Source organism: Melopsittacus undulatus, chromosome 2, assembly GCF_012275295.1.
Source record: "Melopsittacus undulatus isolate bMelUnd1 chromosome 2, bMelUnd1.mat.Z, whole genome shotgun sequence".
NCBI classification, from domain to species: domain Eukaryota; kingdom Metazoa; phylum Chordata; class Aves; order Psittaciformes; family Psittaculidae; genus Melopsittacus; species Melopsittacus undulatus.
This window is the reverse complement of record NC_047528.1, coordinates 96,249,012-96,262,633: the sequence shown is the minus strand read 5'-3', so window position 1 is coordinate 96,262,633 and position 13,622 is coordinate 96,249,012. Positions and strand designations below refer to the sequence as shown.

Genomic DNA, 13,622 nt, shown 5'->3' with positions numbered 1-13,622 from the left:
TCTGTTCATCAGAGATTACATTTTCTCTCTGACCTCAGCTGTTTATTGGATTTTCCTGTAAACACCTTCAGAAAGGCATTAGCTCCTCTGTCCAAAGGAAAGCTCCCCTTTAATTTGTTAAGGACTTAACAAAGCCTGTCAGCTACGGGGAGCCAGGAGCTGATCACGAGGCCAACACACACATGGGTACCATAACCCTCGCTCCCTGAACACACAGCAGGAACTGCCCATAATGGGCACCTACCCTTCTCATGATGACCCATCTCATCTTGGCTATTCACCAAAATAAAACAGCTTGCAACTGAACCAGGCAAGTTACAGTTTTTATCAGAGATGTCACCTCAGCCTAGATTCAAATACAGGCATGACAAGCTAGAGCAGTAGGTGAAACACTTCAATAGCTCAGAGATGTGGTCACAGCTATGAAGAACACTTTGCATATGACAACTGATTTTTCAGGCATTAACACTAGCAGGAAAAGGAAAACAAGATCCCCACAACTTATATCACCACTATGAGAAACAAAAGAACACAATGCCAAAGTAGAAACTAATCTAAATAAAAGCGCACGAGACTGCCACTGTCCAGGTCCCCTTGGGGACCTTCAGAAGTCTTTAAAACTCCCTCAAACACTCCATGTACTCTGGGTCCCTTATTTGGTCTTTGACTTTTCAGGCTTTATAATTCCAGAGCTGCAGAAGAATACCAAAAAAGCTTCGAAACAACCCAACAGCATAACACATGCTACATGTCTAGATGCTTGCCAATGCTATGCATGGACAAAACCCCTTATTTCTGTACTCAACAATTAAATTATCACCAATCAACATTTAGTACATTTAGGTTGACAACATTTATTAACAAACAAACCCAAACTAACAAATGCAATTTTAAAGCCACTACCTTTTAGCTGAATTAACAGTTTTCTTCTTTTCCCCAGATTATCTTCCCCTAGATAATGCTGTATTTTTCAATGTTTATGAGAACAAATTTACAGGCAAATTTTATGGGATGCATATTAAAAAGAGGGGGTCTTTTTTCCAAGGAAAAACAAACGGGAAGTCATGACTTCGTTTACAAGGACCTTTGAAAATTAACTACAACAGAATCAAACCTTTAACAATTATACATCCAAAAAATTCCTCCCTCTGTGTTTTCAGGTAAGACATAGGGAACAAATGTCCCTGTATCCATGCTACCTTTCAAATGATGAAAAAGAATGCTGTAAAACTACTGTATCAGCTCAGTAATTTCTATTTGAGATCCAAAGCTAAAACTACAAATAAGTTTACTCAACTAAGCATAGAAAGAAGAACGAGTTAGCCGTTTGTCTCAAAACTGAATTATGTTATCTGACAAAGCAAGGGGGGGAGGGAGGATATCAGCCCTTTGCAGAAATCATAATTTAGAGAAAAAAAAAACACCACAATGTTGTAAGGGCCAGAGCTCAGAATAAGCAATCTCTACTTCAAAAATGTGCTGATAAGGTAGAAGGTTTACTGCAGGAACAAAGACAATGTGACAGCATAACCAGGAGACTGGGAATAACTCCAAAATCCTGACCCATCTCTACTTTTTTGTTTTGTTTTTCTATGTGTGTCCACTGGATACCACTACTAAATTCTGAAGACAAAAGAGGAGACAACTTCCACCTTCACTATCAAAAAAAAAAAAATTAATTGTGTATTTCAAATCTCTTAGCACCAAATAACTGCATTACCTAAATTGGAGCTGTGTATCTGTAAACTCCTCCTTCATAGCTTGAAAAATCTTGAAGTCCAGTATTAATACTGTTCCCAAACAACGCAGGGTTTTGCTCTCACTCTGCCCCCTGAACCCATCTGGAACTCCTATTAAACATGCACTTTGTTCTACTGATTGCAATTCCAAACAGAAATTACGTAAAGCACACAAACTGTCACACTGGATCACACTGGTAGCTGCTCTGAAAAGGAGCAATTTCTAAATGCCTTTACTAACAGGTACAACCAGGTTTGCCCCATTCCTGTCACGCTATCTACTGTGGTTGAATAGATAAGCTGCTCTGCTCTGGGGAAGACAGACTAGAAAAGGACAATTTGAGAATTCCTATCTGGATTAGCTGAAAATGGGTCAGTGGAAACTGAATAGTTACCCATCCCTGAATGAATCCCCTTAGGGATTTCCACCTTTTCCAGTGTCTTGATGCTAACTTTCAGCAATCTGGCACTAAAGATGGGTTAGCAGCTCATACCCTGCTGCAGGTTACATTAGGGAAGCTAGTGGACTAACACCTTAATTAAATGCTATTACACAGACTTCAGCAAACATGGTTTTAGAGGTTCACACTCTTCCCCAGAGCAGCTCCTTGCTCTTACAGCTTGTGCCCATTTTCCAGCTTGGGTCTCTGAAGTATTTGTCAGAAGATGGCATCTACCAAAGAAAGTACAGCTTTTATTTATTTCAATGTGGCATAACATGACATAAAATAAAACCAGCCTAGAGATGGGTCAAAGAGCACTGAAAAGGCTGAGCTTACACAGTGGTGGCCATTGGTGAAAGCAGGAAGAGAAGCTTTCAGCAGCCACCTCCAGAGCTAGGAAGGCTGGCAGCTGAACAGAAGTGTTTAACTACCACTTGAAAGGAGCGACCAGGTAATAAAAAAACCATCCTGGTTCATATCCTCCTATGTTTAAAGTTCAGCTGTCCCACAGTCCATGGAATGCCGTAGTTTACTAGAACGTTTGCTTCTTTTAGACAGCCTTGTAAATCATTGCAATCTACACCTACCTTTTAAGTCCTCAAGATCAAGTTCTCCTGAACTTATTGTGGGAGGACCATCAAGAAATCAAAAGCCAGAGTCCTGCTTCTCAGAAGAAATCAAAGCACTTATAAAGCTGTATATATACAACTGGGAGCTACAGTAAAGAAACAAGCAATACCTGTATCTATCGCTCTCCTGTTTCTATTAATCAAAGCAGGGCGAAAAGCCTAAAACACACAACTGTAGAACAGCAGTATCCTTATCATCAGTAGCTGATTTAAGGTTTTCCCCCTTTCTAAAAAGCATCACTTATTCTAATACCTTTGCATTCATGCTTATCATCTGGAAAGCATGTTTTCTGAGCCACTGCAAGATAATGGCATTAATTGCATTAATTAATTACATTTAACTAATTACATTAAAATGCAGAATGTATTGCCCCTTACCCACAAGTGAAATTTGGATTTATACTTATTTGAATCATTGTCAGGCATGTGTTCACAACATGCAGTGTGTCAAAACAAGCCTATATCCTCCACATAGCAAGGAGCTTGAGGTATGGCATTATTTTTTTACTAAACACTCATATATATACACATACTAATTGACTGTCTTTACAATCGATACCCCTGAAAAGAGATTATTATCCCCCTTTATTTCATTTCTCTTTTGTTATATGACTAAATTCTCACAAGGAAAGGAAGCTGTTTTTCGTATACTGGAGGCATCTCCAGAGCTTCTGGAATCCACAGCAGAGCAGACCAAAATTTAATAATCAGGTTGGTCCCTAAACGTTATTTTTAAATGAAATTTAATGAAAAAAGATTACAAATATTCAGGTTTCAGAACCAATGTCACACTATAATTAAGAGCAGAAACGTGACTTATTTAGAGCTGAAGACTCAAAACCACATACCAGCCATTACTGGCTGATATTCTCAGCTGGCCTGGTATCACCAAAAGGGATGGAAAATTTGTTTTCAAACATTAACTGTAGGTGTTTCTAAAGGACAATCAGGGAAAGAGGGCAGATTCTAGATCAAGTTGTGGGAACAAGGCCTCATCAAAAGACTTCATTCAGTTATAAACAAAACCAAAAAGCAGGTCAGGGTGAAAGTTTAACTTCTATTAAGAGGAGTCCCTTGTCTCCAAATTATTCCAGGCTCAAGCTTGTTACCAACACTGCTCTTGGCAATCCTCAGCCTGGCAGCAACTGTTGTGAACTCTCATCGCAAGAGTATAACAGTTAACCAAGCTTACAGGAAGTCATTCAGTATTTTTTTCAATTTGCTTTACTTCTAATCTTCTTACACCACAGGATTTTTTTCTCAAAATCCCCAGACTTTAAATCCAATAACACACAGCTCTAGACTTACGCGCTAAAACCACACCAGATAGCTCACCTAACTTCAGGGAACCTATTACCGTATACAGATCCAATTATATTTTTATCAGCAGCAGTCTAGAACTTCATATCTGCATTATCTGGATATAAGGAGATCTGTAAGTAACTACTGGTTGAATACATCCTATACACTAATATAATGTATATACACAAATGTACATATACAGTGATTTTAATGTCATACATTAATTGTGCAAATATATCGGGGATTTCAATTTACATTTTCATACACTAGATAGACGTGATTTTAATGCAGTATGTGTATGCATACATAGGTATACATATACACAGATATTTGAGAGATACAAATACTTGTTTATTAAACCCAAATACAATTTTTTTGACTCCTGGATATTACATACATTTTTTGGAAGATGCGACATGTCAAAACAACACTTGCTCAAAGAATTAAGGATGTAAATTAAGCCTAGAGACACTGCGTTAAAAATAAACAAGTAACAGCTTGGAGACATGTCTAAATGCAGAGGTGAACCACCCAAATCAAATGCGGATGAGGCAGGGTGCCCAGCAAGCTTGCACAGACTGTTCTTGGAGGTCCATTTTCAAGACTCAACTGCAGAAAGCCCTGAGCAGCCTGGTCTGATTCCAGAGCTGGTCCTGCTTTGGGCAGGGGTTCAGACCAGAGACCTTCTGAAGGATCCTGTGATCCTATCTAGTAATTTCTTAATCAAGTCTCCACACCCAACATCTTGTGTTAATTACTTTACTAACTAAAAAAAAAAAAAAAACAACAAAAAACCCCCAAAACAAACAAAAGCAATTATTGTGCTCAGAAAAACAGCTGCCAATTCACCAAGCAGTTACATGAAGTTACAATGTTCTTTTCCAATACAAAGCTTAGCAAAACAGCTGAAGAACTGCCAATTAAAAGAAATTGTCATCCCTTTTCTTCATACAACTTACAAACCAAACTGTTTATTATCCTTTACAGTTTATTAAATATATGCAAAGAAAAGTAATGAAAAGCCATCAAAGATGATCTATACTTCTTGTAGGTTTGCCACACAATGCAACTCCAATCAATTATAACTGATTAAGAAAGATCGCTTGCATCTGTCATATAAATGGCTCATGGGAAAAAATGGAAATAAGAATCTGTCAGCTCCCTTATGTTTTCATACCCATTTTGTGAAGCAGCACAACAGCTGATCACCCACCCCGAAAACGCATTTGAAGAGAAAGCAAGTCTCAAAATCATCTGTTGCTTGTTAATCAAACAAAAGGCAAATGAGGGAGCAAAGGAGATGCTGCATTCTTCATTCACCTCATTTAGTTACCTGACCACTGAGGGTCCTGATGGTGCATCAGAATCCACAGCGCCTGCCCTGCCCCATTGATGCATGCAGCCACGCACCCCAGCACAGCAGCATTTTAAACAGGCAGTGCAAAAAGGGTCCTTCCAACAAAGGCAAAGACTTTGCCAGGGGAATTCGGGAACAGAACCAATGGGAAGAGAAACCAAAAGACTGTGATAGAAGCCAAGGAAAGACTTCATTCCCCTTCCCATGTTACAAAATAATTTCTGAAGGTCTGCTTAAAAACTAAACAATGAAGAAAGAAGTATTTGGGGTCTTCCACTTAAAGAAAAAAATTGAAGAAAAAAAATAGAACCTATAAAGCACCACATTATCCATTAAAAAAAAAAACTGTCAGGCCATGTAATTTTTGTCAACTAACCTTCTGAGAGCCAGCCTGCATGATATCAATGTGTTAACTTGATTTCAGTCAGCTGGTAGAAGAATCTCACAAACATGAAGCTAGAGCAGGGAGCAGAACAGGCATGGCATAACTCCTGATAACCTCAGTGTGCTGATTAGAAGAACCTGGATCATTCATGTAAATTCACATGGATAATTACTGTCAATTTATCTACTGAAATCAGGCAATAAATGGAAAAATACTAAACGGAAAACCAGCTACTGAAAAATCCAAGTTTTGAAAATTATGAGAGCTCTTGGCTAATGGATTTCCTAACCCCAGTAAGTATGATTCACCTGAGTGGCAGAAGCAGCATGCTAAGCAATCACGACATCACCACAGCATCACTAAGGAGTATTTCATTTAAAGCTGCATAAATACTAATCTACCTGCAATTTTAGAAAGGAATTCTTCATGTGTAATATAGAAAGAATTTGTTTTGTTCCTGCTTTCCCTCCTCCTTATACCATTCCACATAACTGTAAAAGCAAAGTGCAGGTTCTTTCCTGCTTTCCGCAAAGCATTTGTTAAAATGGCAGGGGAAAAATGTTTCATTTCAGAAGATCTAAAGAGAATCTAACTCAAACACCAGTCTCACACTTTAGTATAAGAAGACAGTTGCAGTGCAGTAAATGTACATACACAATTCCTATTATGAAATACTTTTTTATTACAAAAACACTTTTCAAGACGTCAACCTCCGAGTATGAAAACTGACAAATGCTGGTCACAAGATAAATAGATGTTAAAACCTACCCAGCTATCAAACATTAAAAAAAACCCAAACAAACAAAGATAAATGCAAAGCTTCAGATGTTTCATGTGGAATGACAAAACCAGACTGAAAGCTGTTGCAAAAACATCAGTGCACACTGAAGCAAATGCACTTCAATGCAAAAGATGTCTGAATATTCTGGATTATCACTGAGGCTGACACCATTGCGGAGGTCTCCAAGTACAGACTCTCCTTTGAACGGTTTTGGTGCAAAATCCAAGCCCCCTTTCTGTGAGCACCTTTACAGTGACAATGCCTATATATCTATCTCTAAGGCCAGGGTGACAGGGACCCAAAAGAAACACCCATCCCTCCGTGGTCTATCCTGACACACAGTCTCAACAGTAAACCCACATTTTTTACTTCAGCTGTGCACCCAAGGCAGAGATTTGATTCTGTTGCACTCAGACAACAAATGGTTGCATCAAGCTGATAAAACCCAAATGAGTTTTGGAACTGGCAGCTTTAAACCTCTGAGCATCTTTACAACTGCTCAGCTTGATAAACGCTGCTCAGCATTGGCAAGAACACTCACTGAAGCGAGAGCCTGTGGCTGGCAGCCTTGGCACCGCGGATAGAGAGCCAGGATGGAGTCCTCTTGTGTGTCAGGTACCAGGGTCCCTCCTGGGAAGGGCACCTGAGCCGCAGGGCTGCATCTCCCCCCCACGGGACAGCATAAGCGTCAGGCTTCTTTTCCTGTCTCAGGGTTGGCATTCACCACACTTCCCCTATCCCCTTGAGCCCCTAGATGCAGAAGCAGGGATTAATACTAGAAAAGGGCAAAACCTGAGGTCTTAAGGCTGACAATCAGGGACCAAGAGAGACGAGAAAATAACTCTCCTCTCCCACACCTTTCTGTGTGGGGGAGCACCGACACCACCCATAACGACTCCTGTTCTGAGGTCGCGACTTGCGCACCTCACCAGGATGCTCCCGGCTCCCCTTTCCCCCGCAGGAACCGCGATGCGCTGGCACCCCCGGCCGGTACTGCAGGCCCCTCCCACCGCCAGCCCCACACAGAGGGGCCCCGGTCGGCGGGCAGAGGCAGCGCAGGGCGGGCAGGGGCGGCCGCGGAGGGGCGCGGGCTGCTGGCGGCCGCAGCGCGCACGGCGGCGCCTCTCTGCTGCACTGCAGAGGCGCCATCTTCTCGCGGCTCCGCGCCGCCCGGTACCGGCCCACGGGGGGAGGAGGAGGAGCAGAGGGGAAGAAGAGGAACACGGCCCCGGCCGCCGCCCCCTTCCCACGCAGCCCCGCGGCCGCACCGGCAGGGCCCTGCGCCAGCCCCCGGGGACCTCCCCGCTGCCGCCGCGCACACCTGCCTGTGGGTGCGCCATGGGGGAGGTGCTGCCCTGCCCTCCCCGGCAGCACCCCCACATCCTGGCTCCGCGTCCCCCGCCTCCTGCCCCGCAAGGGGATGCTCCATGTGCCCCGCCCGCAGCGCTCCCACACGCAGGGAAAGTTTCCCTTCCCAGCCCCCGGCGGAGGAAGCCTCTCGGCGGAGCCGGTGTCCCCGCGGGGGGAGCTCGCCCCTTCCCCCACCCTGCCCGTCGGCTGGCGCCGACGCCCTAACCCCCGCGCCCAGCGGCTCCACGGGGAAGCGCCCGGCAGCCGGACAACGAAGGGAGCCGGCCCCGGCAGCACAGACGGAGCCGGCCGCTCGCAGCCCGCCGCGGACACGCGTAGTGGGGGCGGCTGGTGCCAGTCCCGGGCACTCCCAGCCCACTTCCTCCTCGCCGCCCCGCTCGGCGGGAGCAACCCTATTGTTCGGTAGCAGGAGGGCGACGGCAGCCAGAAAAGAAGCCCCCCGCAGCCCGGCTGCCTGAAGGTGCCGGCGAACATAGCCCGCTCCGCCCCGCGGCGGCCGAGCCCCCGGCGCAGAGGCGGCTGCGGGCAGACAAAGCGTCGGAGAAGCGGAGGAGGACGGCGGGGAAGCCCCCGCCCGTCCGCCCCCTGCCCCGCTTACCTCGAGAGCCCGAGCGGCGCCGGAGGCCAGCAGCAGGAGGGCTAAGTGGGGCAGCATCGCGGCGGCCGGGAGGGGGGGAAGGAAGGGAAAGAGGGAGGCCGGCCGGCGAGAGACGGCAGGGTCCGGCTGTAAATCCGCGGGGCCGCGCCGCTGCCGGGGAGAGCGACTGAGCTGCGGCGGCACCAGCCGGGCGGCGCGGCGGGGCCGGTCAGCTGATGGCCCGGACCGCCCCCGAGCGGGCGGTGCGGCCCGGCCCGGCCCGGCCCCGCTCTCCCCGCCCCGCGGAGACCCCTAGCGGCGGCGCCCTGGAGGAGCAGCGCCGGCGGGAGGCCCTCAGAGCCGGCTGGCGGTCCTCGGAGCCGGCTGGCCGGGCGCGGCCCCACCTGTGCTCCCCGGGCCCACGGCACAGCGGCCCCTGTGCCTGGCTGCCGTGGGGTGAGGCCTGAGCAGCGAGGCGGCTCCTCAGGGCTGGCCCGGGCGGCTCAGTGTGACCTGCGGCTATCTCCCAGGCTAGCCTTAAAGCATCGGAGGGGTTGACCTCGTAGCGGTAGTTTGTAACTGCAGAATCCTTGTCCTTGGCTGTTTGGGTACCATCGATAACTGTTTTAAAGCTGCCACACAACCCTGCCCGCTGGTGCTGCAGGAGGGCCCCTGCACGAGTCCTATGGCTTCGGTGCACCATCACCCCTCTGCAGTGTTGTCTACAGGAATGCAACTGCTGTGGTTGCAGGGTGTCCACAAAAAAAAACACCAAATCCAAACACCTAGAAGATTTAGAGGCTATTGAACAAGTTCTGCCTTTCCTGGCAAGGCCACACACCAGCCTGGGATCTTCAGCTGCTGTCCAGGAAGAGGTGATGAGCAAGTACAGGCAGGCTGTACCCGAAGTGCCGGAAGCCTGTGTTAGCCTCGTGTTCATCAGTGTAGGGAGGCAGCTGTGGTCCCCATGGTATTCCTTTGCCCACTGCTACTTGCAAAATCAATGTGAAATTTGTGAGACTGCTATCGGTAACAAAGGCGCATGGGAGCATCAGCAGAGCAGAGATTTATTGCACTTGAAGGAGAAAGAAATAAAACTAAAATGTAGGGCTTTTGTCAGACAGCTTGTAATCAAGAGGCGAAGCAAACTACTTTCTTAGCTTCTCAAGTAGTGGTATAGTAAACCTGTAAGGAGAGCTGAAAATTAGTATTAGGAGAGTTTCATGTTGAAACAGCTGCTACTGTATCCGAAGTTCAGTGTGACACCACCTAACCCATTCTGCCTCTGACTGGTGGACTCCATGGCAGCATCTCTGCTCCCACCAGGGCTCCAAAGGCGGCAGGTAGTGGACCCACCCTGTAATAGGGGCCTGCACCCAGGCAACGTAAGCAGCAGGAGGTGGGCATCTTCCCAGCATATGGCTCAGATCAGAAGCCTGGGCTCTGTTGTTGTCACTGCCATTCTCACGTTCATCTTCTGTTGCAATCAGAACTGAAATCCACTGAGGCTCTTGGCCAAAGCTGCACTGGATGCTCACATACCAGGGGAGAGCAACCTGAGTTGCTGTGTGCAGGCAGGCTGCAACATGCTGAGAGAGACCCTAGCACACTATGTTTTGTCCCCATAACCAGGCCCTATACAGTTAGAAGACTGTTCTTAGACCAGTGTGAATCTTCTCATCCACGTGAACAAACCAGCAATGTATGAAGGCTTTGAGGAACTGCTTGTCATGCTTACTGAATTTGAGAGATCTCTGACAGGCAGATAACAGATGAGGCTCCTCCCTCCCCTCCAGATATACAGATCTGAAATATATCCAGTAAGTGCAATTGGTAGGTGCTTTTAAGAAACACACATCAATGACACAACATATAAATTAAAATGAGTTAAATGGCAACAGTGGCAGGTTTATCTGTAATAACATAATACTGTTCTGCTTCTTGGGATAATGATCACATGGCTTTGAGGGGTTAGGGAAGGATTTGCTGTGCACATGTTTCTAACTGGTTGGCTTCTACACTCAGCCATTGGAAAGGCAGTGCCATGGTTGCAAATAACCAACATCCTGCTGAAGTTGATGGAGGTGATTCAAAACCAATTCTTTCCAGAAACAATGGAGGCAATCAGAAGGACGCCTTCTGCAAATTCTGGAGGGGGGGAAATATAAAAATAAAAAATTAGGCTATCAAATGGGATAGATGGAAGACCAAAATAGATTCATATAGCCCTTTTGTTGTAAGTTGGCTTGGTAGGTCTTTGTAGTCACTTCCTCCTAGTGCTAAAATCAAACATTATTTCCACTGCTGCTTCTCTGGATGAGCCAAGCCTGATTCTTTCCTCACAATGGGCAGACTGGAAGTCCTTTCTCCTCGGTGGCTAGGAGTGGGGCAGACAAGTGGGATTGCACACCTTGGGGGAGAGCAGGGAAATTCAAATGAAAAGGTAGGGAAAGGCAAATGTACTGAAAGACATCTGTAAGATAGGTGTTTCCATTTACAGCCAGTAAAAACCAGTGACAATAACCAAAATCCAGTGACAATATTTGCTAAGATTTCATGATGCTTAAAGGTCATAAGTAAAGACTCTTCTGAAAGCTGTTTGTAAGGTGTACAAAATTTGGAGATGACCTGCTGATAGGACACAAAGCAGAGATTGTGTCCTATTTTCCATGCTCTCTTTTCAGGATCTCTACAGAAGGTCCAATATGCTTTTTTTTTCTTGCTTTCCCTACTTGTCATCTCTGTATTAGAAATTCAGTCTTACCAGGCCTTGGAAGCTGTCCCAGCTGGCATCCAACAAAGCCAGCTACCACCTCACAACAGGATGAACAATGGAAATGGTCTTTCCGAGGATGAGAGCAACACAGGTTGGATCACAGCGTGATGGGACTTTTGCATCTAATAAAATGCTTTCAGCGTGTAATCCCAAACTTTGGTCAGATGCAATTGCTGAGCTTTGTTATTTGGTTTTAATCTGATAACTTTCAAAGGGATGAGCAAGCATGCGTGTCAAGTTTCATTGTTTGACCACCTCTGTGCTCTGCCTGTGTATGTGCAAATGACATGTAATATTATTTTACAGCCTTTCCATTTTAATATATTACCTGTATGGAAATATTGTTCAGCCATACAGTTTTCTCATTGAACACTCATGAAGCAAGTGGACCTTATCCACAAATGCTGATATTACTCTACAACAGGCAATAAAACACCAGCCTGCTTCATAACCTAATAAATTCCAGCGGTAAATAAGGGAAGAGGCATTTCACCTATGTTTTGTTGCTACACTCACCAAAGCAGCACGTTGTCAGGTCAGATGTATATTTTGTCCTGAAAAGAGTTCTTTCTTTTGGTGGAGAGAGAGAAATTTTTAAATTCTCCAGCCCCCCTCCCAAAATAGTATCTCATTGAAGGTGTTTCTGGGGGAAACAAAAGCAGTATCACAACCCATGGAATATGCTTCAGTTACTTTTAAGCAATAAACCTGCCCTTGATGCTTCCATGGATCTCCCAGCAGAGAGTTGTAATGGAAGGACTCATGCATGTTCTCTGAAGGGGGACAGGCAGCCTGTGGCATGGACACAATGACAGCATTGTCAGATATGCAAGTAAGTGCAAGTGGTTTTGTAGAGTACATATAATTTACCAATGTTCACTGAATTTCTGATGGTGGATGCTTATTTAATGCACATCAACAAAATGAGTGTTATTAGTCCAATTCTCAGCTGTATTTTTTCTTAGTAAGGATGACTTCTCAGACAGATTCTTTCAGTACAATGCTACAGCCAGTGCTTTAATGGAGATTTCTCCATTTGCTCTCAACTCTAAGGAGAGGGCTCCAAGTTGGCAAACTTGAGTTTTGATTCAGACTTTGATGCTGACTCACTGTCTCCTTCTGGAGTTGCTTCACTTCAGTGCTCACCATTTTCTTTGCTGGGGATAACACAGTTTCCCTGCCTTTGTGATTCATAGAAGAAGCAGAACAAAGCACTAGGGTTAGTGTTTCTGAGAGAACCTCTGCAGGTTAAATGCTTGGTTCCTACTGAGGTGGTGCCTTATGTATTAGTCCCAGTTAAGGAGGTTTTCTGTACTCTGAAAACTACTACAGCATAAATTGCTAGATTTATTTCAGACAACTCCAGAAGGAATTTGTATTTTCAAATAGTATGGAATTAATTTTAGTGAGAAACCTTTAGGTATTGTGCTACACCTTGAACCACTGCAGGTATAATTAACCTGCTCACTGTCATGCAAGTGTCCTCTAGAGACATTTTATTCCTTTGGAGACAGTCTGCAGCCCTGAGAAAGAGACTCTCTAAATATTAATCTCAAATAGGAAGAGAAAGATTCTGCCTAATCAACCCTACACAAGTACACACTGTTAGCAATGGCAATGACAATAGATGTGGATATGATTTCAAATAGTGAACAGTTGATCTTTGTCTGAATTCTGCAAAGCACTGTCAGTTTTTGGCTTTTACCGGTGCAGTACACAGTTAGGTAGGCAGTAGCCATAGCGACCTACTCAAATGCAAATGATTTGTTCTGCGTAGCACTGAAGTATTAAGAGTAGATGGTATCTACTGGAGCAGGTACACAATATAAATTACAGAGCCAAGTGACTAATGAAATCACAGTCCAGAATCCCAGGAGTGCTCAGCTGAGGAAATGAAATGGAGATACAAACAACAGTAATTGCTCCACTGATTAGGATGTGAGCATACATGGCCATCACCCCTTACCAAACACATACAGTATTATTACAGCTTCTCCCTTCATTGACAGAAGCTGCTCTTGCTTGCTGATGGTGTCGGTAAAGAAGAGATCTTCAGAATGGCTGCTTTTTCATTTGATTCTGTACCCCTGATGTTGTGCACCCAATTACTATGTAATGCAGATATTCCTAGCAGAATCAGGGTTATACATTTAACATTCCTTTTTTGTGTTCACCACTTCATGCACTGAAACTTCCTAGATATTTTTGGCCTCATGCCTCGTGGTCAATTTACCAGTAAAGTATTGCAGGTGCAGGCTTTCT

General features: G+C 45.1%; 1 protein-coding gene across 3 annotated transcripts in view; it reads right to left on the bottom strand.

Moving 5' to 3' along the window:
* Nucleotides 1-8,859, bottom strand: part of APP (amyloid beta precursor protein) — a 210,389-nt gene extending 201,530 nt beyond the window's left edge. For all 3 annotated transcript variants that reach the window (XM_034074572.1, XM_034074573.1, XM_034074574.1), the window contains exon 1: nt 8,606-8,859. In XM_034074572.1, coding sequence (XP_033930463.1) covers nt 8,606-8,662 — 57 coding nt within the window. In that variant the 5' untranslated portion in view covers nt 8,663-8,859. The remainder of the gene's footprint in view (nt 1-8,605) is intronic.
* Between the last annotated feature and the right edge of the window lie 4,763 nt (nt 8,860-13,622).